This window comes from Mobula hypostoma, chromosome 4 (genome assembly GCF_963921235.1).
Source record: "Mobula hypostoma chromosome 4, sMobHyp1.1, whole genome shotgun sequence".
NCBI classification, from domain to species: Eukaryota; Metazoa; Chordata; class Chondrichthyes; order Myliobatiformes; family Myliobatidae; genus Mobula; species Mobula hypostoma.
This window is the reverse complement of record NC_086100.1, coordinates 77380794-77406837: the sequence shown is the minus strand read 5'-3', so window position 1 is coordinate 77406837 and position 26044 is coordinate 77380794. Positions and strand designations below refer to the sequence as shown.

The 26044-nt window shown below is 41.2% G+C and overlaps 1 protein-coding gene across 2 annotated transcripts in view; it reads right to left on the bottom strand.

The window, feature by feature from the left end:
• Positions 1-26044, bottom strand: part of LOC134345414 (ephrin type-A receptor 3-like) — a 380595-nt gene that overhangs the window by 83303 nt on the left and 271248 nt on the right. The window contains exon 9 of one of the 2 annotated variants that reach the window (XM_063046043.1): positions 16388-17191. The exons of the other annotated variant lie outside the window; for it this stretch is intronic. Coding sequence (XP_062902113.1) covers positions 17176-17191 — 16 coding nt within the window. The 3' untranslated portion in view covers positions 16388-17175. Of the gene's footprint in view, positions 1-16387; positions 17192-26044 lie in introns of those variants that run through there. 2 annotated transcript variants of the gene reach the window in all.

Sequence of the window (26044 nt, the reverse complement as noted above, 5' to 3'; positions counted from 1 at the left end):
GTACATTGCCCATAGAGTGTAGGTGGATCTGGAACCTGTAGTGGGAAGAGTTGATGGATTGAAGGGACTCCTTCCTTGCTGTCTGACTCAATGACCCATGATATGTGCTTCAGTGCTCTTTTGAATGATGTCAGCTGGCCAAGTGGTCAGTTTTCTGCTTTAGCAGCTTGTTTTAGGCTTTCCAACTTTGAACGCTACTTTCCAAATATTAAGCCAGCTGTAAGCATTTGAGCATTTTAAATAAACATTCTCACTACTGCTCCTGTCAAAATGGAAGTAGAATGAAGCAAAGATACTTCGTTCTTAGAAGGTGGAATAGTTAATGACGATTGTTGGTGAATGGGCTGTGGATGGGTAGCTTAGTTGCAGAAGCAGCAAAACCATTCTGCACCTTATCAATGTTACACCTGACAACTCTGCTGACAGACACTGCTGCTGAGATGTGGAGAGAAAGAATTTAAGTGACAGTGCTTTGATCTTTTATCTCAAGGAACGTAAGATCACCAAGTATAAATCTAATTGGGACATTGTCTTTCTTTTACTGGTGACTTCCTTCACCTACATCTAACCCACACAAGGTTTTCAACACTAGGAAACTTCATCCACACAATTAAAGAAAAGCTGAAGTATCTTTTCAAGTGGGAATTGTAAACTATCAAAACTTCAACTATCAGTAAAAACCAAACAGAGCAGGAAACTAGTAAGTATTCGAAATATGGTAGGCTAGGGTGTCGGCTTACATGCAGGGAGTGTGCAATTACTATAATACCCTTACTACTTGAGGAATTAAGGACAGAAGGAAATATGGGGAGACCACAATTCAGATTTGTTGTTCTTAGTTCACAGAAGCATGAGGGGTGTAAAAGGTTAAGGAAAAACAACCATGACTGGCAAGTAGGTGGGAGTGGGAGTGACAGTGACCATAAGACACAGTACCGATACAAGATGAAAGACAAAGGCATGAGAATTGGGAGAGCTTGTTTTTGCAAACTCTAATGTTGCATTTGCAATGAAATATTATCTAAGGAAACTTACGCAGGCTCAATTTTCTCCTGAACTATCTTGGTTCAGAGTCCTTGCTCTAGTTCTGTTCCTATTTGCCCGATGAGCATCCTGTTACTAAGTGGCAATGGGAACTGTTATCTAACGCCATATGCCTGTGTTCTGCTAGATGCAGATTTGCAGTAAGAACAGTTCAACTTCAGCTCCAAGGTTATTTTGTTTGTAATAATTTCCCGTTCTGTTGGAGCTGTCGGAGTTTCCAAGTGTGAAAATACCATAACATCCATTGGACAAGAGTGGAACATCTGAATTCCAAGCTGTCGTTTTGAACTGTTAATCTCTTCCCAATGGTTGACAAAGTCGATCAGGAAGTTACATGGCTGAACTTTTGTTCTACCTGTAGGGAAGAGATGTTCTGATTGTCAATCGAAGAAGTGCTTAAACCTGCAAGCACTGTGATTTGTTACTTTCGAAGTTCTAGCAAAAATCAAGCCTTAAGATGGATCTCAGCAAATGGCAGATCATAATATCTCCATCTCATTTATTTGGCAGTACTGTACCCAGAGCACTGATACCAACAGCAACAGCAGAATATGGTGTTAGGTAAAACTGTAAAAACACCTACAGCAGATGACCTTGGGACTGCAAGGACCACAACTGAACCAATTCTCTCCAATTTCAGATGTTCACTTTAGTTCATTCACAGCTTCATACATCTGTGTTCAACACATTCCAGTGGTTGCTGTTATTCTGTGGCAGTGGCCCACAATATCTCAAGAGCATGAATTTAAAGTAATCAATCATGCCTTAAAGTTGCCAGCTTCCTGTCCCTGTGCCAAAATGTTTGTTCCAGCCTAGTCCTTCCTCAAAGCAGGCTTTTGCCGGGAACTCAACTCCTAACACCAGAGCCTCGGGGCAGCCTCAACATGGGTATTTGGCTGCCCTTTCAGAAAGTTTTTAATAGCTGGCATTGAGACCCTTGTCCGAAACTCATGTGCTGCCAGCGTGGTCAGGATGTTTATAAGTATGTTTGACATTCACATTTAGTAAATGTAGGACATGCAAAAAAAAAATACACATGACATTCAAAATTATTTCCCACTAAAACACACACATGCATACTACAAATTAAATCATTAAGACTCACAACATTAATTTAATAGTGAAACACAACTATTCGCCTTTCACTCTGAGACCAATGGTTCTCATTCATTTGAGTGGATCTATCATGCTTGCAGAGTGTTAATCCAGCATAAGCATGGGTGGGGTGGGGGGAGAGAATTTGCTAACCAGGGAGCTGGGAAATCAGTGGAAGGGCATGTTACCTATTGCACTTTGGGGATTCCTATGGAGACTGTGGGTAGCAAGGCAGAAGATTCCACTGCCAATTTAGAATATGCCAGCATTAGAAACTGGACTTTCCATTGGGATTCATGAGTAAATACTAGCAACACTATGGCCCACTGGCGTGTGAGTGAGAATTTTATTTCAGAGGGGTGCTTGATTGCTTAATATTATCATTTACATGTCTTTTTTGATAAAGAAATCACCTAATTCAAATATACCCTTTTTTCCCCATTAACATTAGAAGTTAAATAAATCCCAAAAAGAGTATTACACAGATTTCCCAGAATAATATCAGTGTTTAAAATATAGTTGAATAAACACAGATTTATTTTCTTCCGTACAGAATTCTAATCAATGTAGTTAACAGTATGCCAAAATTCAATTATGGTGAGAGAATCCAGAATAAAACATGTGATCTTAATACAGTAGTAGAGGTGACCCATTAATGAGCAAAGTTAAGCTGAGTTATTTCACAAAGCTTACTGTGAATGGGAGACATTTTCCTTCAAAAGATTACAGTTGTTAAGACAATAGGAGCTTGCAAGGATGTAACTGACAGATTTTTCCTGGGGAAGGTTAATGAAACACGAAGACAAAAGTGAAAACACCAGTTACGGTACAGATTGATCATAAACAGGAGAGAATGGCCTCTCTGTTCACATGTTGTGCATTCTTGTGGCAGACATAGAGGACAGTCAGTACCAAAGATTAAGACACAGAAGTAAGAGTGGACCTTTTGGCTTCTTGTACCTATTTTGCCTTTCAGTAAGATCATGGCTGATCATTTAACTTGACACCACTTTCTTGCAGTAACCTCATATTCTTAAATTCACTTCACATCTAAAAATCTATCAGTCTTTGGGTTGAATATATTCTGTGACTGAGATCCGCAGACTTCTTTAATTTGCTAACTGAACAACTCATCTGCTGATTATCTGTGGAGCTCAGAATTCAAGAAGATAAAGCCCCAGGCTGCTTCCCTGCTGTTTTGGATTTTTTTTAAATATTTCTTTTCGAAAAGCAGCATCTGAGTAAATGAAGCCTCAGAGCTTCCTGTTCTCTGAGGCAGCTCATAATCTGACATTAATGATGAGTGAGCTTATCGCTTCTCTGAAATGCAGGAGATGGGGGAGCAGTGACTAAGTGCATGTGGTAGAGCTGATTCTCTCTTCCATGGTGTAATTGGTATCTCTCCAGATCCAGAAGTACCTCTCCCCATGCCCTTCCCAGGGCATCCTTTGTGATGGATATCCCATGCTAAAGGTAGGTGAGGCAGATAGTTAAAGACATGAAACATTCAACCACAATTAATTATTAACTGATTGAGTGCAGTGGTGGTTGTCTGACGATGATAGGAAACCTGTGCAGGAGAGTTCTTAAAGTGGAAAAGCCATCGCACTGGAGCATCTCCACTCTCTCTGCCTCAGAAGTCCAGGTCCAGTGGTACGAACAAGTGTCACAAACTGGGCTCTTCCTTAATTGCAGTGGATGACCACGACAATTTCTGCACCTTGCCACGCCCTTCACTCTCCAGGAGCTTTGCATTACCACTTTCCTAGCTGTTGGATCTCACTGAAGATCTCGTCCACCTGGACTGCCAGAGCTGATTTTGCATGCTGAAAGTCTCGGGGGGAGCAAACATGAGTGAGCTGCCACAAAATGGACATGACAACCCCTTTCACCAGAGGTGCTACCCCTCCAAATTGAACAAAGTAGTATTTTAATACTTACACTATTAGTCTTGTTTTCTGTTTTTCCATTTCTCAAAGAGAAGGACATTGATTTCTGTACTATTGTACAAAGGCAACTAGATAATTAAGAAGTCATAATAATATATAACAGAATTATTAATCTTAATGTTGTTTTATTTAATAGCCACCCACCAGAATTTGAGTGGGACTGATAACCTTGCAGGCAGGCATGCTGGAAGTGTTGGAGAAAGTTTAAACTAGGTCGGCAGTGGGATGGAAACCAGAGTGATAGGTCAGAGGATGGAGCAGTTGGTGTAAAAGTAGTTGCAGTTCAGAGAGAAACTGTGAGGAAGGATAGGCAGTGGATAGGGCAAAATTACAGTCAGTTGAATGGGCTTGAATGTGTCTATTTTAATGCAAGGAGTAACCGGAATTAGGGTGCTGAACTCAGTAGATAGAACTAAGACCTTGTAGCCATTGCAGCCACTTGGCTGTCATAAAGGCAAGAACTGCTGCTGGATGTTCCAGCATTCAGATGTTTCAAAAGGGACAGGGAGGGAGGTGAAAGAGATGGAGGTGTGGCATTGCTAATCAGGGACAGTATCAGAGCTGCAGAGAGGGAGGAAGTTATAGAGGGATTGTCTACTGAGTCAGTGTGGGTGAAAGGCAGAAACAGGAAGAGCGCAATCATTATTGGGTGCTTGGAATGAAAGAGAAAATTAGTAGGTTGTTTGCTTGTTTGTAGGGTTGTTCATGGAGCCTGGAAGTTAGGTCACAAATGTTTCGTCAACAAAGTGACATCATCAGGGCACAATTGAAAGTTTAGGAACAGCAATCAATTGTGCACAGATGATTTCACCGCAACCAGTGACGAAACATTTGTGACCTAACCTCCAGGCTCGGCAAACAACCCTATAAACTATTGGGAGTTTCCACAACCCTCCCCCCCCCCCACCTCAGATTCAGGAATCACATATTGGAAAGGTGGAAAAATAACAGAATTGTTGTCATGGTGACCTCAACATCTCAATAATCACTGGCATCTCCTTAGCATAAAAGGTTTAGATGCCAAGGGTGGAGGTAGATGTAGACATATTAGGGACATTTAAGAGGCTTAGATAAGCACATGGATGAAAGAAGAATGGAAAGCTATGTGGAAGGTAAGGGTTAGATGGATCTTAAAGTAGATTAATGATTCAGCATATCATGGGCCAAAAGGCCTGTATTATTCTAGGTCCCATTTACTGATAATCTTATGCATACTAATATGGCTCTAGAGTTTAATCTCACACTAATGATTAACTCTATTTTTCTTTTCAAAACTTCAGTTTGGAAAACACTATGCTCTACAGCGTTGAAGTTTCTAGTCACTTTCATTCTTACTTTTATAAATACCATTTAATTAATCTTTCTTGGGGGTTTAAAGCAGAACCTTTTCCAGACATCAAGAATACAAAGTAGAATTTGGGGAATTCATGACAGTGATGACACAATAATTAGCCTATCTCCACTGTGGCTGATCCAAAGTCAGGAACTTGAAACTTTGTGAAATCAGTCCTCATTCCCCTTTGCTTCAAAGAGAAAAGCTCCAGCTCACTCAACCTACCTTCATAATTTATGCTTTCTAATCTAGGCAGCATCCGGGTAAATCTCTTCTGCACCCTCTCTAAAGCTTCCAATCCTTCCAATAATAACAAAATCAGAACTGGACACAATTCTTCAAATGTGGGTTAAACAGTTTTATAGAGATGCTTCATTTCCTGTACAATTCCTCACAACCAGCACAGTTCCTGATTTTGGATAGGTCACAGAGGAGATGGGCTAGGTCAATCGGAGGGGAGCTAAGCTACAATATTCTTCTTCATCTCTGGGCAAGCAGCCCAACCATAACTGTTAGTGGAAAGATGATGAGTGGGTAATTGCGTTATATGGAATGAGATACATTTTTTAAAAAATCAGGTGTGTCTTAGTGTTCTGTAAGGTAACATGCCATTCAAACTGAGCATAAAAAGTCATTTTTCCATAATTAATAAGAAATATTATTGGGATTAAATGAACTGTCAGTTACAATAATATTAGCACTGCGGTTTGTAATATTTGTTTTCTAATGCAGCAAGATGACTGACTGTCATTAGTTTGCACTTGCACAAAGTACAGCAGAATCTGTTATTTGCATAATTTATTCAGCATTCATTTGCAATGTTTTATTAAATGAATGTTATCTTAATTATAAATTTTGTGGTAAACTATGGAATAAAAAGGCATTGTCATTCCAGAGAAGATCCCATCCAAGTACACAATACTTCCTTCAGACCTTTCTTTTGCAAACACCTTGTCCCTAGTAATGGCAATGTCACTCACTCTGCCCCTAACACCCTTGAAACTCCGGCGCAATGTCTTCCACAATGAAAACCGATGTCATCATAGCAAGACACACACAAAATGCTGGAGGAACTCAGCAGGCCAGGCAGCATCTATGGAAAAGAGTGCAGTTGATGTTTCGGGCCAAGACCCTTCAGCAGTACTCAAACCTTCAGTCCTACTGAAGGGTATCAGCTTAAAATGTTGACTGTACTCTTTTCCGTGGATGCTGCCTGGCCTGCTGAGTTCTGCCTGCATATTGGGTGTGTTGCTTGGATTTCCAGCATTTGCAGATTTTCTCTTGTTTCTGACTGATGCCATCTTTGTAGGCATTCCAAAAATTCCCCTTCTTGGAATCCAGCTTTAACCTAATTTCCCCAATTTACCTGCATACTGAAACCCCTATTACTATCGTAACATAGAAACATAGAAAATAGGTGCAGGAGTAGGCCATTCGGCCCTTCGAGCCTGCACCGCCATTTATTATGATCATGGCTGATCATCCAACTCAGAACCCCGCCCCAGCCTTCCCTCCATACCCCCTGATCCCCGTAGCCACAAGGGCCATATCTAACTCCCTCTTAAATATAGCCAATGAACTGGCCTCAACTGTTTCCTGTGGCAGAGAATTCCACAGATTCACCACTTTCTGTGTGAGGAAGTTTTTCCTAATCTCGGTCCTAAAAGGCTTCCCCTTTATCCTCAAACTGTGACCCCTTGTTCTGGACTTCCCCAACATCGGGAACAATCTTCCTGCATCTAGTCTGTCCAATCCCTTTAGGATTTTATACGTTTCAATCAGATCCCCCCTCAATCTTCTAAATTCCAACGACTACAAGCCCAGTTCATCCAGTCTTTCTTCATATCAAAGTCCTGCCATCCCAGGAATCAATCTGGTGAACCTTCTTTGTACTCCCTCTATGGCAAGGATGTCTTTCCTCAGATTAGGGGACGAAAACTGCACACAATACTCCAGGTGTGGTCTCACCAAGGCCTTGTACAACTGCAGTAGTACCTCCCTGCTCCTGTACTCGAATCCTCTCGCTATAAATGCCAGCATACCATTCACCTTTTTCACCGCCTGCTGTACCTGCATGCTCACTTTCAATGACTGGTGTATAATGACACCCAGGCCTCGTTGCACCTCCCCTTTTCCTAATCGGCCACCATTGAGATAATAATCTGTTTTCCTATTTTTGCCACCAAAGTGGATAACTTCACATTTATCCACATTAAATTGCATCTGCCATGAATTTGCCCACTCACCCAACCTATCCAAGTCACTCTGCATCCTCCTCACAGCTAACACTGCCACCCAGCTTCGTGTCATCCGCAAACTTGGAGATGCTGCATTTAATTCCCTCATCCAAGTCATTAATATATATTGTAAACAACTGGGGTCCCAGCACTAAGCCTTGCGGTACCCCACTAGTCACCGCCTGCCATTCTGAAAAGGTCCCGTTTATTCCCACTCTTTGCTTCCTGTCTGCTAACCAATTCTCCATCCACATCAATACCTTACCCCCAATACCGTGTGCTTTAAGTTTGCACACTAATCTCCTGTGTGGGACCTTGTCAAAAGCCTTTTGAAAATCCAAATATACCATATCCACTGGTTCTCCCCTATCCACGCTACTGGTTACATCCTCAAAAAATTCTATGAGATTCGTCAGACATGATTTTCCTTTCACAAATCCATGCTGACTTTGTCCGATCATTTCACCGCTTTCCAAATGTGCTGTTATCACATTTTGATAACTAACTCCAGCAGTTTCCCCACCACCGACTTTAGGCTAACCGGTCTATAATTCCCCGGTTTCTCTCTCCCTCCTTTTTTAAAAAGTGGGGTTACATTAGCCACCCTCCAATCCTCAGGAACTAGTCCAGAATCTAACGAGTTTTGAAAAATTATCACTAATGCATCCACTATTTCTTGGGCTACTTCCTTAAGCACTCTGGGATGCAGACCATCTGGCCCTGGGGATTTATCTGCCTTCAATCCCTTCAATTTACCTAACACCACTTCCCTACTAACATGTATTTCGTTCAGTTCCTCCATCTCACTGGACCCTCTGTCCCCTACTATTTCTGGAAGATTATTTATGTCCTCCTTAGTGAAGACAGAACCAAAGTAATTATTCAATTGGTCTGCCATGTCCTTGCTCCCCATAATCAATTCACCAGTTTCTGTCTGTAGGGGACCTACATTTGTCTTTACCAGTCTTTTCCTTTTTACATATCTATAAAAGCTTTTACAGTCAGTTTTTATGTTCCCTGCCAGTTTTCTCTCATAATCTTTTTTCCCCTTCCTAATTAAGCCCTTTGTCCTCCTCTGCTGAAATCTGAATTTCTCCCAGTCCTCAGGTGAGCCACTTTCTCTGGCTAATTTGTATGCTTCTTCTTTGGAATGCCCTTTTGACATTATCTTTTCTATCTCCTGTTGTAATTTATAGCCCACAATTATCCTACTGTTCGGAGGCCTGGATGCGATTCCCATCAGGGTCTTTTTACCCTTGTAGTTTCTTAGCTCTACAACACAAGGATTCTCTTCCTTCTGATCCTATGTCACCTTTTTCTAAGAACTTGATTTCATTTTTTTTTACCAATAGAGCTATCCCACCCCCTCTGCCTACCTGCCTGTCCTTTTGACAAAATGTGTATCCTTGGATGTTAAGCTACCAGCAATAATCTTCTTTCAGGCACAACTCAGTGATGTTCAAAATGCCATACCTGCCAATCTCTAACTGTGCTGCAAGTTTACCAACCTTATTTCGTTTACCATATGCATTGGAATATAACACCAGCAGTCCTGTATTCATCATCCTTTTCCATTTTGTTCCTCTTTTACGTTGCAACTCATCCCATTGACAGCAATTTTGCCCTATAATTAACCCGTTCTTGCTAGCAGCCTCACTATGCACTGTATTTGTAAATCAACGGCCCCATCCTCAGCCTTATCACTCCAGTTCTCATCCCTCTGCCAAGTTACATTAAACTCTCCCAAACAGCTCAAGCAAATCTACCTGCAATGATATTTGTCCCCCTCGGGTTCAGCCGTAACATATCACCGAGGATCTCACTTGGTCTGTACATACCGGCTGTTTGGTGAAAAAAAGCACAACAGTGCCTCTTTCAACTCAGATGGTTGCAGAAGTTTGGTATGGGCCCCAAATCCTAAGAACTTTCTGCAGGGGCACAACTGAGAGCATCCTAACTGGCTGTATCAGTGCTTCGTATGCGAATTATACCTCCCTCAATCACAGGGCTCTGCAGAGAATGGTGCGGACAGCCCAGTGCATCTGTGGATGTGAACTTCCCACTATACAGGTCATTTACAATGACAGGTGCATAAAAAGGGCCTAAAGGATCATTGGGGACCCAAGGCACCCCAACCACAAACTATTCCAGCTGCTACCATCCAGGAAACGGCACACAGCATTAAAGCCAGGACCACCAACAGGATCTGGGACAGCTTCATCCACCAGGCTATCAGACTGATTAATTCAGGCTGACACAATTGTATTTCTAAGCTACATTGACTATTCTGTTATATATCTTGCTGTACATACTACTTATTACAAATTAGTATAACTTGCACAATGTACATTCAGACAAGAGACATAATGTAAAGATTTTTACTCCTCATTGACCCGCTACCATCAGGGAGGAGGTATAGAAGCAACAGGATTTGGATTGCCAGACTGGGTAACATACAGATTCTTTCCTCAGGCTGTGAGATCAATGAATACCTCTTATCACTGAGGTCATGTCACTAGGACAGCGAGCAGTTTACTGTACTGTGCTTTACCACATGAATTTTGAATTATATTTTATTAACTTATTTATAGTAGTGTTGGCGCGTGGCCAAGTGGTTAAGGTGTTGGTCTAGTGATCTGAAGGTTGATAGTTCAAGCCTCAGCTGAGGCAGCGTGTTGTGTCCTTGAGCAAGGCACTTAACCACACATTGCTCTGCAACGACGCCAGTGCCAAGCTGTATCAGCCCTAGTGCCCTTCCCTTGGACAACATCGGTGGCATGGAGAGGGGAGACTTGCAGCATGGGCAACTGCCAGTCTTCCATACAACCTTGCCCAGGCCTGCTCCCTGGAAGCTTTCCAAGGCGCAAATCCATGGTCTCATGAGACTAACGGATGCCTATTTATAGTATAATATTTTGGTTTATGTGCTGTGTGTGATCTATGTTGTGTTGGTGCACCATGTCTGGAGGAATGTTGTTTCATTTAGTTGTGTATATGTATAGTCAGATGACAATAATCTTGAACTTTAGCATCCCAAAGACATCTGGGTTGGGAGATTAATTGGCCGCTGCGAATGTCCCTGTCTGTACAGGTAATTGGTCAAACCTAGTGGGAATTGACATCAATGGAATGAAAGCAAAATTGGATTAATGTAGGATTGCAGTAAATGAGTGCTTGATAGTAGCTGCATTTTTGGTGGGCCTGAGGATCCGTTTTGCTGTCTCTATGATTTTAAAGTTCCAGATCTATAAACAGTTGCAACCAACTAAAATGAGAAATATTCCAGCTAAGGTAACTAACTCAAGGGTAAATCGTCATCTTCCTCTTGACGATGGTTTGTAATTATTGAGCATCAGTCTGGAAGAAAATAATGCCCAGAATTTCGTCCAAGAGTTGAGATTCTGTTTGACTGCCTGAAGAATTAATTCCACAACTGTTTCAGTTTTAGGAGCAAAACCGATTTGCCTTGCTCAAATTAGATATTACCAAAATATCATCACAATATAACCCATGTTTCCTTTGTTGGATTAATAACAGTGCATTCAGAATACTTAATAGGAAAGAGAAAAACATTGTAGTTAATTTCAAATCATACAGTGTTTTCCTGCTCCAAGTGGGCTTTGTTCTGGCTCAGGCTTTATTCCATTTGTCTTTAGTTTTTTTTCTTCTAGATCAGCTTAGGAGTCCTGCAGCTTACTTTACACAGTTTCCTCCTCAGTAACCACAAACCTGAGAACCTTCAGAGACTGTTAGCATTACAAAACCAGCTTGTTGCAATAAACATTTACTACCATTGGCTCAAAATGTAGAAACAACATCTTCTGGTTTCTGATAGTAAAGCATGGCTGCTCTACTTCTTCATCAGTCATCCGAAAGGAGAGTGCTTAAGAGAAGGAGACAGTGTCTCACAAGTTATTCCTGAGGTGTGCAAGGAGAAATAGTAGGTTTAGCTGACAGGGTTAATAGTAAATCACAAAGCAGAGCAGAAATTGGATGGCAGCCATACCACTTACTGGGAATACAGTAAGCAAAGATGAAAGAAGAACTTGAACGAAACCAAATGTCTGTGAGGAAAGTATGACTCTTGCTGATAATTTCAGATGTGTTCAGAGCCAATTTCCAAAGACTGCTTCTCAGCTAACAGAGTCCAAATACATGGAACTTATTGCCAAACGTTTTAAAGCACTGTTCTGGATTCATCTGGAGTTTCGGGTCTAATTCTGGCTACCTGAATTTAGAAGGGACAAGTGGGCATTAGACAGGGTGCAGAAGAGAACTGTTGAAATGGCACTGTGTGTGTGAGAGACTTCAGTTTGTTTCATCAACTGGAGAGGCTAGTGTTACACTCCTTGTAGCAGAAGGGGTTAAGGACAGATTCATTAGCTGTTTGTTTACTGTCATTGGTTTAAGGCTATTTATGAAAGGAGAGTAGGTATTTTGTAAATGCAGCAAGGGTTATAGAGTCATGGAGATATGTATGTTTTAGCTCAGAGTCCAACATGACCATTTACACTAATTATCTAATAATCCTAAAATATTCTTCTCATTTTCCCATCAATTCCCCAGTAGACTCTACTATCTAACTACACAGTAAGGGCAACTTACTTGCAAGCAATTAACAAAGCAACCTGCGCATTTTTTGGGATGCGAGAGGAACAGAGAGCAGCCGGGAGAAATGTGCAAACTCCACAAAGCCATTATCGAGAGATCAAGAATGAACCCAGATTGCTAGGATGCCAAGCAGCAGCTCTATGCTTTGCACCTCAAAAGGTGTCATTGTCACAGAGCACAGAAACAGGCCTTTTGACACACTACATCTATGCCACCCTTAAACTCATCTACATTAATTCCATTTACATGCGTAGTTTTGTGCTTCAGCTTGCTGCGTCTGCACTGTCTTCACGTTGCCCAATCCATTTCCCATCATACTGCACTCCCAATTAAACCAGCAGGCAATTACCGCTGTGCATTACATAGTTATTTGCCCCTTTGTTCTGTCCATTCCCATGACTAATTCACCGAACATGGTCTGCTAGGCCATCGTACTGCCAGGTCTGGGTCCACCTCGTTATAGAAAATTGCAGCACAGAAAGAGGTCCATTGTCCCATCTAGTCTGTGCTGAACAATTTAATCTTCCTGCTCTCATGAACCTGCACTTGGACTATAGCCCTCCATACCCATCCCATCCATGTAACTATCCAAACTTCTCTTAAACATTGACATTGAAACTGCTTCCACCACTTGCACTGGCAGCTCATTCCACACACTCATAACCCTCTGAATGAAGAAGTTCCCTTTAAATGCCTCACCTTTCACACTTGACCCATAACCTCCAGTTGTAGTCTCACCAAACCTCAGTGAAAAAAGCCTGTTTGCATTTACCCTATCTGTAGCCCAAATAATTTTATATATCTCTATCAAATCTCCCCTCAATCTTCTACGTTCTAGAGAATAAAGTTCTAACTTATTCAATCTTTCCTTATAACTTAGGTCCTCCAGTCCCAGGAACATCCTTGTAAATTTTTCTCTGCACTCTTTTAACCTTATTTACATCTTTCCTGTATGGAAGTGACCAAACTGCACACAACACTCCAAACTAGGCCTCGCCAATGTCTTACACAATTTTAACATAACATCCTAACTCTTGTATTCAATACCTTGATCTATGAAGGCTAATTAACATACAAGAGCAGAGATGTGATGCTGAGGCTTAATAAGGCACAGATGAGGCCTCACATTGAGCATTGTGTACAGTTTTGGGCTCATCAAATAAGAAAAAATGTTTCTGGGAATGAAAGGCCTGTCATACGAGCAGCCTTTGATGACTCTGGGTCTGTACTCGCCGGAACTTAGAAGGATGAGGGCGGATCTCATTGAAACCAGTTAATTGTTGAAAGGCCTAGACAGAGTAGATGTGGAAAGGTTGTTTCCCATGATGGGAGAGTCTAGAAAAAGAAGGCACAGCCTCAGGATAGAGGGGTATCCATTTAAAACAGATGTGGAGATATTTCTTTAGCCAGAGGGTGGTGAATTTGTGGATTTGTTACCACAGGTAGCTGTGGAGGCCAGGTTGTTGGGTGTATTTGCGGCAGATCTTGATAGGTTCTTGATTGGACACTGCATCAAAGGTTATGGGGAGAAGTCTGGGGAGTGGGTCTGAGGAGGGTAGAAAAAGGATCAGCCATGAATGAATGGCAGAGAAGACTTATGGACCTGCATTCCCAGATCCTCTTGTTCTACCGCACTCCTCAGTGCCCTACCACTCACTGTGTAAGTTCTACCCTGGTTGCTACTCTCAAAGTGCAACACCTCACACTTGTCTGCATTAAATTCCATCTGCCATTTTCCAGTGGATCCGGATCCCGCTGCAAGCTCTACTAGCCTTCCTCGCTGTCCACTATGCCCTTGGTGTCACCCACCAATTAATTCGCTGATCCAGTTAACCACATTTTCATCCAGATGATTGATATAGATGAGAAACAACAACAGACCCAGTACTGTTCCCCACAGCCCAACACTAGTCACAGGCCTTCAGTTAGAAAGGCAACTATCTACTACCACTCTCTGGCTTCTCCCACAAAGCCAATGTCTAATCCAAATCACCTCCTCATTTTGAATGCAAAGCAACTGAACTTTCTTGACCAAACTTCCACGTGGGACATTGCCTGGGGCCTTGCTTAAGTCAATGTAGACCTATCCACTGCCTTTCCTTTATCAACTTCCTTGGTAAATTCTTCAAAAAACTTTAGAAGATTGGTTAGACATAACCTACCTCAGACAAAGACCATGCAGACTATCCCTAATCAGTCCCTATCTAATTAAATATTTATCTATCTGGTCCCTTAGAATATTTTTCATTAACTTTTTCATCATCCTGGCAATTTCTGCACTAGCCTCCCACACATTCTGAGGGAACACGTTGTCACGCCCAAGGAGGTATCCATCCTAATTTGCCTCAGGACAGCAAGCACCTTCTCCTCTACATCTTTCATTTCCTTCAGTGGAAAAGTTGGGTATATTAAGTAGACGGAGTGGGAAGGTTAGAAGAGGAATAGAATCAGCATAAGGTTGGACTAACTATTTTGCAATTTAAACTACACATTGTAAACATACCACCAAGACTTTTTAATTTAATTCACATTCCTGATAGCAAGCTTTTATAAATTGCTAGTTTTCTAGTTTGAGTTTCTTTTGCACAGTGCATTAACACATTCCAGAAAATTATGATCATGAAAAAAACAATTGCAGGAGCTAAAATGTGAAATAAAAACATAAAATGCTGGAAACTTTCAGCTGGCCTGGCAGCACATTTGGAAAGAGAAACTGAGTCAACATTTCAGGTCAGAAACCCTTTTAATACTCAGAGAAGGTTAGGGAATGATGGAAAGCACAAAATTAAAATCTCTAATATGGTGAGACCAAAAAGGTCAATGTGGCACTTAGAGGCAGCTATGCTTCTTTATTTATGTTTTGTGTGGCTGACCAAAGGTCGATGGGACATGCCCAGCAGGGCTCTCTCTCCTAGTGGAGAGAAAAAAAAACTTAGTCTGACATTATAGATGGATGACGGGCAGAAATGGGCATCTCCGATGACAGGAAAAAAGAGCAAGTTACTTACAAATGGAGAATTTGATGTCAGACCCAGAAGGTTGCAACATGCTCAGATGGAAGATGAGGTGTTAGTTCCTCAAGCTTGTGTTGGGCTTCAGTGTTGTGGTGCAGATTATTGACATTTTAAATCATTATAATCGACTGAACTTTAAACTCCCTACAGTAAGACTTGAAAATAACATTATTTTTGTTAACATAAGAAAATTCTGTAGGCATTTTAGGAAACGCTGATTTAATTCATGAAGGTAATCAAAAATATGAATGTTTATTTTGGGAGAGCAGGAACAATTGGCACCTCATGGAACAGTTGCTATTCCATTCAGTTATATGTACTTAGTAGCTTCTAAACCAACAAACGTGCAAACGTTTAAAATTTCATACCTTTTCTATTACAAACAACACCTGATAGTCGGTGTTGCTATCTTGGCAATAACCATTGTATTGGTTGATGCAGTAACATGGGATGGTTTTAACCTGTCTTGTTGCTCTGCATTTACTTCAATATATTGTCTGAGTGTATCAGTTACATTCCATTACCGTGAACTACAGAAAACCATAAAGTATTGCGGATCCAACCTTAACATTAATGTGTATAAATGGTATATGCGGACATGTATTACAGCTGAATTATGGAACCTTACAAAAGGTGTTGAAAGTTGTGATAATGAGAACCTTCACCTATCTACCCTACAATGCTCTGCACATTGTTTACTTCCTCATCTGAACTCTGCAACACAGGATCTGATGTAGGAGCATCTGACTTTCTGTTTTACAGCTTAGGGGCTGCAGCAAGGTAACCTCCAGTGCATAGGATCCCACTGGTGTTGGGGCAGAGGAGCACAGAACTGAATTGAGCAAGGGGAAGGGGTTAGCATGAGTTGCAGGGCCAAGTACAACCTGGCCTCTTGCATTTATGGACAGCAAAAGGTACATCCAATAATTTTCCATTATCATTTGAAGGGAAAAACATCCTTAATGTTCAAATGAGTAAGGCATTTTTCAATGAAATGTTAAACCTGACATTTTGCAGGGAGTTTAAAGTGCCTTGACCTACATTTGTCTATCAACCAGCACCCAAAACAATTTATTGGACCTGTCAGAGGAAAAACATTGTGCGCAAACTGTTCCTGCGTTTCTCGACATTAACTGGTGGGTACGCTTTAAAAATACTTAAGAGATTGAAGAGCACTGTGGGAAATCTGAGTATGTGAATGGTATGAAATAAAAAAATACTAATTTGAATTTTATTGCTCTATTCAAGCCATTGTTTGCAGTTTTCCAACTGTAAAACATATGGTTATTGGCAGCAGCACATAAGATTTACCGACAATATTATTACAATCAATAATCCTAATTCCAATAAAGTTGGCAAGCTACATGTATGTAATCAACCAAATCTACTATATTAATCTTAGATTAGGTAATACTGGAGACTAATATAATTGTGTTGTATTGATCTTAGCAGCTAATGTAGTTGATCTGGTTGACTTAAACTGATATCCTTCTCTCTGAAGGTCAATAATTTGTCTTTCAAAATGCAGTACAATAAATTTCACTACAAATCACATTTTCACAGCTATTTCATGCATGTTAAAAATAGAGGATTATTTATTTACACTCGGTGGCCACTTTATTAGGTACACCTGTATATTAATATAAATATCTAATCAGCCAATCACGTGGCAGCAACTAAATGCCTAAAAACATGCAGACATAGTCAAGGGGCTCAGTTGTAGCTCAGACCAAACGTCAGAATGGGGAAGAAATGCAAAGTGATTTTGACCGTGGAATGATGGTTGGTACCAGATAGGATGGTTTGAATATCTCAGAATCTGCTGATCTCCTTGGATATTCACACACAAGTCTCTAGAGTTTATAGAGAATGATGCAAAGGACAAAATACGTTCAGTGAGCAGCAGTTCTGTGGGCAAAAAACAACTTGTTAATGATAGAGGTTAGAGCAGAATGGTCAGACTGATTCAATTTGACAGTATCTTAAGTAACCATGCGTTTCAACAGTGGTGAACAGAACAGTATCTCTGAATGGACAACACATCGAACCTTGGAGTGGTTGGGCTACAGCAGTAGAAGACCCCAAATATACACTCAGTGGCCACTTTATTAGGTACAGGAGGCACCTAATTTTGAATATTGAAAATATCTGCCTGCTAATTACAAAAGGAGCTGTGAACTTGAACTCCAATTATCCTCCAGCTTGCTTAAATGCCAATTTAAAAACTTTGCAGGAACAACTTCCCTATTTTGAATTACTTGGTACATGTGCTTATTCCATCTTGGGATATTAATGATTTGTTCCAGCAACTAAATTAAAATTTGAGAAATCTTGATTAATTTCGATCAGCACCATCATGAATTCTGTTAAGGCCAAATGAGATTTGATCCCAAATTATTTTTTAATGGTTACAGAACAGAGGAGGACTTCATTTTAATTTCTCTGATAAGCTATCCAGTTAGTTCTTCTGCCTTGCTCATCTCTATAGATCCGCATACCCTTGTCTTTCAAGTATTTATCCAGTTTTCCTATAATTGTAACTACATTTCATGTTCTAACCACTACAGGACTTAGAAGGGAGAAGACAATCTCAGGATTGCTACTTGTGCCACAGGCTAGTATGAACAGTGGCCAATTACAAAATCAGGATTCATTAGCCAGGGCAAGTAAAAATAAGGCAGGGGCAAGCAGAGCAGCATTTGTTGGAGTGGACAGTGTTAGAGTGAGGACGAGGCATTAGCTCTTCAAGGCTTACAGCGAGAACAGCTATAGGAAGATCAGTTTCAATTTATTGTTTCCTTCTTTATATTTGCACAGTTAGTACAGTAGGGATGCCAAGCAAGATAGTTGAATGCTCCTCTTGCAGGATGTGAAAAGGCACAGAGACCTCCAGTGTTCCTGATGACTTCACCTACAAGAAGTGAAACCAGCTGCAGCTTCTAAAACTCCACATCAAGGAGATCGAGCTGGAACTGAATGAACTCTGGATCATTCGAGCAGGCTGAGGGGTGATAGATAGGATATTTAGAGAGGTAGTTACGTCCACGATACAGGACACAGGAAACTGGATGTCAGTCAAGAGGGTAAAAGGAGTTAAACAGTCAGTGCAGAGTACACCTGTGGCCATCGCCCTCAAAAGCAGTTATACCACTTTGAAGAGGGGGGAATGACTTAACAGAGGAAAGTTAAAGCATTCAGGTATCTGATTCTGTGGCTCAGAAGGGAAGAGTGTGGAAGAGGCGAGCTGGGGTGATAGGGGATTCGTTAGTTCAGGGAAATATAAAGGAGGATATAAAGGAGGTTTTGTAGATAAGAACAAGATTCTCAGATAGTATTTTGCCTCCTGGGTGCCAAGATCTGGGACAGCTCTGATTGAGTCCTCAGCATTTTTAAGTAGAAGGTGGTGGTCATGGTCTACATATGTACCAATGACATAGGTAGGTAGAGTGATGGAGTCCTGCAAAGTGAGGTCAGGGAGTTGGGTGCTAAGTTAAAGGAAAGGATCTCCAGGGTTGTGATCTCAGGATTGCTACCCATGTCACATGCCAGTGAGGCCAGAGGTAAGTTTATATCAATGCAAGCAGTATTGTAGGAAAGGCAGATTAACTCAGGGCATGGATCGACACATGGAATTATGATATTGTAGCTATTAGTGAGACTTGATTACAGGAAAGGCAGGACTGGCAGCTCAATATTCTGGAGTTCAATTGTTTTAGACAAGATAGAGTGGGAGGGATTGAACAGGGAGGTGTGGCATTACTAGTCAGGGAAAATATCACGGCAGTGTTCAGTTAGGACATACAGGAGTACTTGTCTAGTGAAGCTTTATGGATGGAACTGAGGAGTAAGACAGGTATGACCACATTAATGAGGGTATATTGTAGATCATCCAACAGTCTGCGGGGTCTAGAGGAACCAAATTGTACAGAGATTGCAGACTGTTGCAAGAAGTATAAGGTTGCAGGTGATTTTAACCTTTCCACTTATTAACTGGGACTCCCATACTGTAAAAGGACGAGATGGGACATTGCTTGTCAAAAAAGAAAAATCAGGAAGGAAGCAATAAATAGACAAACCAGGAGTGAGTGCAGTGTTTACAGCTAGACAGCTGTTAAAGGGACATGTTAAATGCCCCCTTTGGGCTCTGATTGGTATGTTATCTACATTAAATCATACCCGTTACTCGGAGCCAAGTTAATGCTATGTCAGCATAAGTAGAGAAAGCTTGCACAATTCAAAAAGCACTTTTTTTGGATTAAATCTAAAATCACCTTCAATGTGCAACAATATTCAGAGGTAAAGTGTATATGAATAGACACAATAGGAGAAAGCATCAATGATATTTCCAGGGGATTCCTCAATTATTAACTGTTATCTCAGCATTGCCAGTCTAATACCTATTGGCAATTTCCCTTTGGTTACTATGAGTACCACATTAAAAGATTAGAGGAACTAATCTCATGAAAAACCCTGGTATGAGTGGAGGTTCCCTTGTTCTGAAGAATCCTCCAAAAAGGGAATTTCATGCTTTATCACAAATATTCACAAAACTATGTCCATGTTCTCATCAGACTTACTGGTTTATTGAAAAGGACTTAAGCCATTGCAACTGAGCACAATATTAGGTGCACTTATGTGTACAAATTAGAAATGAATAAAATTAGAATACAGCAGAGTTTTTTTTATCCCCAAACTCCAAATGAAAGCTGGGTCAGATTCCGATGAGCTGATTTCTAATTTAAAGTATGTACACAGTTACTTCCCATAGTAAAATGATGAAAAACACTATTTTAGCTAAGACAGGAGTTAATCTTTTCATTTCAGAGAGACTCAGTTGCTGCCTTTCACTAAATGGGAAGAGTCCAGGAGACGAAGAGCAAGAAGATAAGTAGAAAGATTACTCATCCCAGAATCCTGGATTTTTCATATAATTACTAGAGTTTACACATTAACATTGAAGTACATGTCATCCAATCATACCCATTCAATTATTATGAAGCTAACTTTGACAATTAGTGTGATATTCATATTAACAAAAACATCCTGGTACATATTATTGTGTTCGTCACAAATACCCTAGAGTATTCCATGAATGTTGTCACTTAGGTAACAATGTTTTAATGAAAACTGCTTGGGTTTGCCAGAATTTAAACACTATAAAGCAGGCTAATTTCAGTCTTAAGAATTAAATGGAATAGCAGTTGATTGGATTAACATGCATATGGTCAGAACTGGTCCAATCCGAACATTGTTTCACATGCGTTGCTTCTACAATGAATGAGTAGTATGCAAAGGAGCAAAAATATAAATAGATATTGCCATTACCAGATTTGATAATCATGGTAGTCATCAGATGAACAAGCAGCTGCAATTGATGATGAAAGTTTAAAAAGTAGCTTCTTTTCCCCCAAATATGCATGGTGACCACATTAGAGAAATGACAGCAGGGGATACAGTGCAAGATTGATTGTTGATTTCCCTTATTACTGAAATCTATGTCAGCAATCTATCTCATTGATTGAGATTTCCTGGTTTCCCACTGGAAACTAAGACAAAATTGAAGGGTTGTTCAGATACTCTTTTATCTAGAGGCATTACCTGTGTCTACAAGGGTACCAAGGAATTGCTCCAAGTGGTAAATGTGGCTTCAAATTTTGTAAGCTATCTAGGCATGAAGGTCATAATGCTATTCGAACCTGATACTAAGCTACCACATTAGGGGTCAATGTATAACAATTAGGAGTAAGAATCCTTACTGATTTTCTCCTCCAGAGTAAATTATAGAAAACTACACTAATATTGCTAAGCTAAGACCTGAAATCTCCATGAATGTATCCTACAAACTATCCATTATACACGAGTGAAGCTACAATATAAAGAAACATTAAGTCTTGGATAAATTATAGTTTTTTTTTATATAGGTTGTTGGAAGTGCTGGGGATTTAGTTTCATTTTCTTGATACATCCCTCATCTTCCTCCCGCCCCCCAATTCACCTTTGTCTTCATCTTGTTTCTATATGTTTCTAAATCTTGGTGCGTATAAAGTCCGAAAATCTTACAAAGGGGAACTAAGCTGATTCGGGTTGGTTTCAGTTTAACAGTGAGTCACTGTCATTGCCTTGCTATTTGGTTAAAATTGGAATTCTGCACACACACACACACACACACACACACACACACAGTGTTATTATGCATACTTGCTTTGCTGTGGTTAGGGAAAGCTCCTATTCCAGTTCCCGATAACAGCTGTTAATTCATTTCAATGCCCTCTAATCTACAGTGTTACACAAATTCATTAATAAGTCAGAGTATAGTAATGTCATGCTGGTAAATGAGCAGCATATTATGTATTTTTCACATTTATAATCAAAGACACTGACTGGCCACAATAAATTTGACTATCTCTAGGTGGGGAGAAAAACAGCACACTGCTGGTAGAGCTACACACCTGCAGTGACAACTTTCAAAATCTATCCATAATAATATGTGATTTATAGAGATGTCATAGCTTTCTTTAAAGGCTGATTAGTACCTTCCACATCTGGCACCTGTCCAGGAGTATTTAATTATCTTTTTTAAACCCTTCATATTCCACTCTGAATTCTGTACATCTCCTCTGACGCTAATGAAGTAGGGCATTAAGGATGACTCAAGTCTCCTTTTAAATCCAGCAATACCTGACTTGTTATATGGAGTTCTGATTATTTTGTACTGGGCTGATCAATAAACGTATCTTGCAGCTTGATTGACTGCTGTTGCATTTCAGCTACAGCACCGGGATTTGAAGCATATTTCATCTCCCATTCGTTACATATGTCAGTCAACTGTCTTTGAAAACATGAAAGAACATAATGAAATCCCAATCAGTAGAATAGCACATTTTTTCTATTCATCTATAGATGAAGTATACATTATTGTTGTTGTACATTCTGAAATGCAATGCACTTTACAGCAGAAAGGGTAATGAAGATGTATCCATGATGGTCTGAAATTTGTCAGTCTAATTATTAAAATTAAACTCATTTCCAAGATACAGATAGTTCAAAGTGAGACATAACTGCAAATGACACGAATTATTCATGGGCCAAGAAAGGCTTACACTTTTCTTCTACCAACTAAAGTGTAAAATTACCCTTTAAGTTTCCAATTTGAAATACTCTTGTGATCAGAGATCTTCAATAAAAATGGTTTCAACTAAATACTTTTCAAGTAAGTAGGGATGATTGCAATTCAGAGCGATAATAATGTGTTCCGGGCTGCTTTGAAGTCGGACTGCTATATGAACAGTGATAGGGAACGTAGAGAATAAGATACCTTTTCCACTTTATCAGTAAATTGGAGGAAGAAATAAAAGGTTGAGATTAGATCTGATTGGGCAGGAGGTTACATCATCTGTTCCTGATTATGATTAGATGAAAAAATTGAAAAATAATAATTGAATACAGAGGGTAGAATTTAGACAAATACTGTCTGGTTGTTAAGTTTGCTTGGAGGAACAGTGCAAAGGGGTTGAAGTAAACCACAAGTCTGTAACATGTCTGACATCCCTTTTACTTCAAACGCTGAAGTTTCAAAAAAGACTCATTATCCTCTCCATAAAATAATGATCCCTGTACTGGCCAAGTGAGGTATAATGTTTACCTGGCAAAGGGGAGGATTCTGGATTATATTTGCTTTCAAAAAAAGTATTTTTTCAAAGCAACAAAGTGCTGAAGGAACTCAGCAGGTCAGGCAGCATCTATGGAAATGAATAAACAATTAACATTTCAAGCCAATATCCCTCTTCAGGACTGGAAAGTAAGGGGGAAGATGCCAAAATAAGAAGTTGGGGAAGGGGTTAGGCAAAGCCAGATGGGCTGGAAACCTATGGATTCTCACAGCTACCTGTACTATACCTTTTTCCACCCTATTACTTGCAAAAATGCCAACCCCTTCTCTCAATTCCTCCATCTCTGCCACATCTGTCCTCAGGATGAGGCTTTTCATTCCTGAACGAAGGAGATTTCTTCCTTTTTCAAAAAAGGGGGCTTCCCTTCCTCCACGATCAATGCTGCTCTCCACTGCATCTTGCCCTCAACTACCACCCCACCAGCCACCACATCCAGCACATAATTCTCTATAACTTCCACCATCTCCAAAGGGATCCCAGCACCAAGCACCCTTCCCTCCCCCCCCACTCCCTACTTTCTGCTTTCCGCAGGGGTCACTCCCTACGCAACTCCTATGTCCATTCGTCCCTCCCACTAATCTCCCTCCTGGCACTTAACCTTGCAAGCAGAGCAAGTGCTGCACCTGCCCCGATTCCTCCTCACTCACTACCATTCAGGGTCCCAAAGAGTCCTTCCAAGTGAGGCGACATTTCACCTGAGAATCTATGGACTCATATGCTGTGTCCTGTGCTCCTGGTGTGGCCTTCTGTATATCAGTGAGACCTGACCTAGATTGGGAGACTGCTTCGCCAAGCATCTATACTCAGTTCGGAAGAAAAGAGGGATCTCCCAGTGGCCACCCATTTTAATTCCACTTCCCTTTCCCATTCCGATATGCCAGTTCATGGCCTCCTCTACTGTCGCAATGAGGCCACACTCAGATTGGAGGAACACCACCTTATATTCCATTTGAGTAGTCTCCAACCTGACGGCATAAACATGCAACAAGACCAGTTGACAGCCAGGTGAGAAGAGGCAAGGAATAGAAGAAGATGGAGGGGGAAAGGGGATTTTCTTTTTTAACCAGGAGAAATCGATATTCATGCCATCAGGTTGGAGGCTAACCAGACAGAATACAAGGTGTTCCTTCTATTCGGAAACAGCTCTATTTCTATCTTTAATATCTCTATTTTTCCCTTTCAGGGTTCTTTTGAAGACCCTGACCTGGAGTTACACACTGACTTTGGTTCTTTGCGAAAATGGGTCCCACTCTCAGGGTCTCATGACAGGCCATTATTCGATATACCAAGGACACAGCCTGGAAGATTAGCGCGCCTTCAGAGTTTTGGGATTCATGGCTCTGGAGGTGGGTGGACTCGAGGCTGGTCCCTCCGCAGAATCTGTGTGTCATGGGAGTACATGGAAGATCAAAAGCAACAAGCTGGCTGGTGGCTGTGTGCCCGGAGACCTGAATTCTTTGGGCACAGAGCTCAGAAAAAGCGACACAACAGACAGTTAACATCGTAAATCAGTGAGTTGTTTGTTATGTCTTCCTCTTGTTGTGAAACGGGGACACTTCTTTTTCTCTTATTACGGAGGGAGAGAGCCTCTGGTATGTCAAATTACCGGCTGAAAAAGTAGTCTTTGGGGTACTGCAAGTCTGTGTCCTTATTGATGCTTTGCTGCACACTTGAGTGGTCGGTGGGGGTGCTGTTGTTTTTTTTACTGGTGGGGGGAGCATCTACTGGCCGATGCTTACGTGTGGGGGTGGAGCTGGGGGGCGTTGGGGTTCTAACATTTAACTGTCATTCATTCTTTGGGGTACTCCTCTGTTCTTGCGGATGTTTGCAAAGAAAAAGAATTTTAGGATGTATGTTGTCTACATTTCTCTGACATTAAATGTACCTTTGAAACCCTGAGGGTGGCCACATCTTAGTACAAGAGGAGGCCATGGACCGACATCTCCGAATGGGGATGAGAATTGTAAGTAAAATGCTTGACTGCTTTTGGCGGATGGAGTGGGGGTGCTCAACGAAGCGATCCCTCAATATAGTCACCATTGTAGAGGCCGCACTGGGAGCACCGGAAATAATAGATGATCCCAACAGATTTGCAGGTGAATTGTTGCCTCATCTGAAAGGATTGTTTGAGGACCTGAATGGATGCGAGGGAGGAAGTCTATGGGCAGGTGCAGCACTTACGTCGATTACAGGGTTTAGTGCCAGGAGGGAGATTAGTGGGAGGAAATGATGGAGGGGTATCACGGAGGGAGCGATCCCTGCTGAAAGCAGAAGGGGAGGCGTGGTAAAGATACATTTGGTGGTAGGGTCCGTTTGGAGATGGCGGAAGTTGTGGAGGATGATGGAGTGGATGGGAAGGTTCATAGAGTGGTAGGCAAGGACAAGATGAACTCTCTCTCTCACTGTTAAGACTTTAGGAACATGGGGTGAGCACGGATGTCCAGTAAGTGGAGCAGATTTGGGTGAGGGCAGCATCAAGGGTGGAGGAAGGGAAAGCCTGTTCTTTGAAGGAGGACGTCCCAAGAGCAGATGCGGCAGAGAAGGAAATAAAGCATTTTAACAGGAGACAGGGCGGGAAGAGGTATAGTCAAGATAACAGCTGGAATCAATACGTTTATAAAAGATGTTGGTCGACAGTTTGTCTCCAGAGATTGTGTGATCAAGAAAGGGGAGAGAGGTGTCAAGAAATGAACCAAGCAAATTTAAGGGCAGGGTGGAAGATGAAGGCAAAGTTGATGATAAGCTCAGAATGGGTGTATGAAGCAGCACCAATGCAGTCATCAATAGAGCGGAGAAGGAGTTGAGAAGCATACCAGCAAAAGGATTGGAACATGGGTTTCTCTACATAGCCACTGAAGGAGCAGGCATAGCTGGGGCCCATGCTATGGTCATGGCTATCCCTTGAGTGTTGAGAAAGTGGGTAGAGTTGAAGGAAAAATTGTTGAGGGCAAGGACCAGTTCCATCAGACTGAGGAGGGGAACTGGTTGTATCTCTTATTTAGAAAGAAGCAGAGAGCTTTAAGGCGTTCTTCATAGCTTCCTTAGGGAGAGAGCAGGGAAGAAGTACCCTTCCTATGGCTAGTTCTAGTGA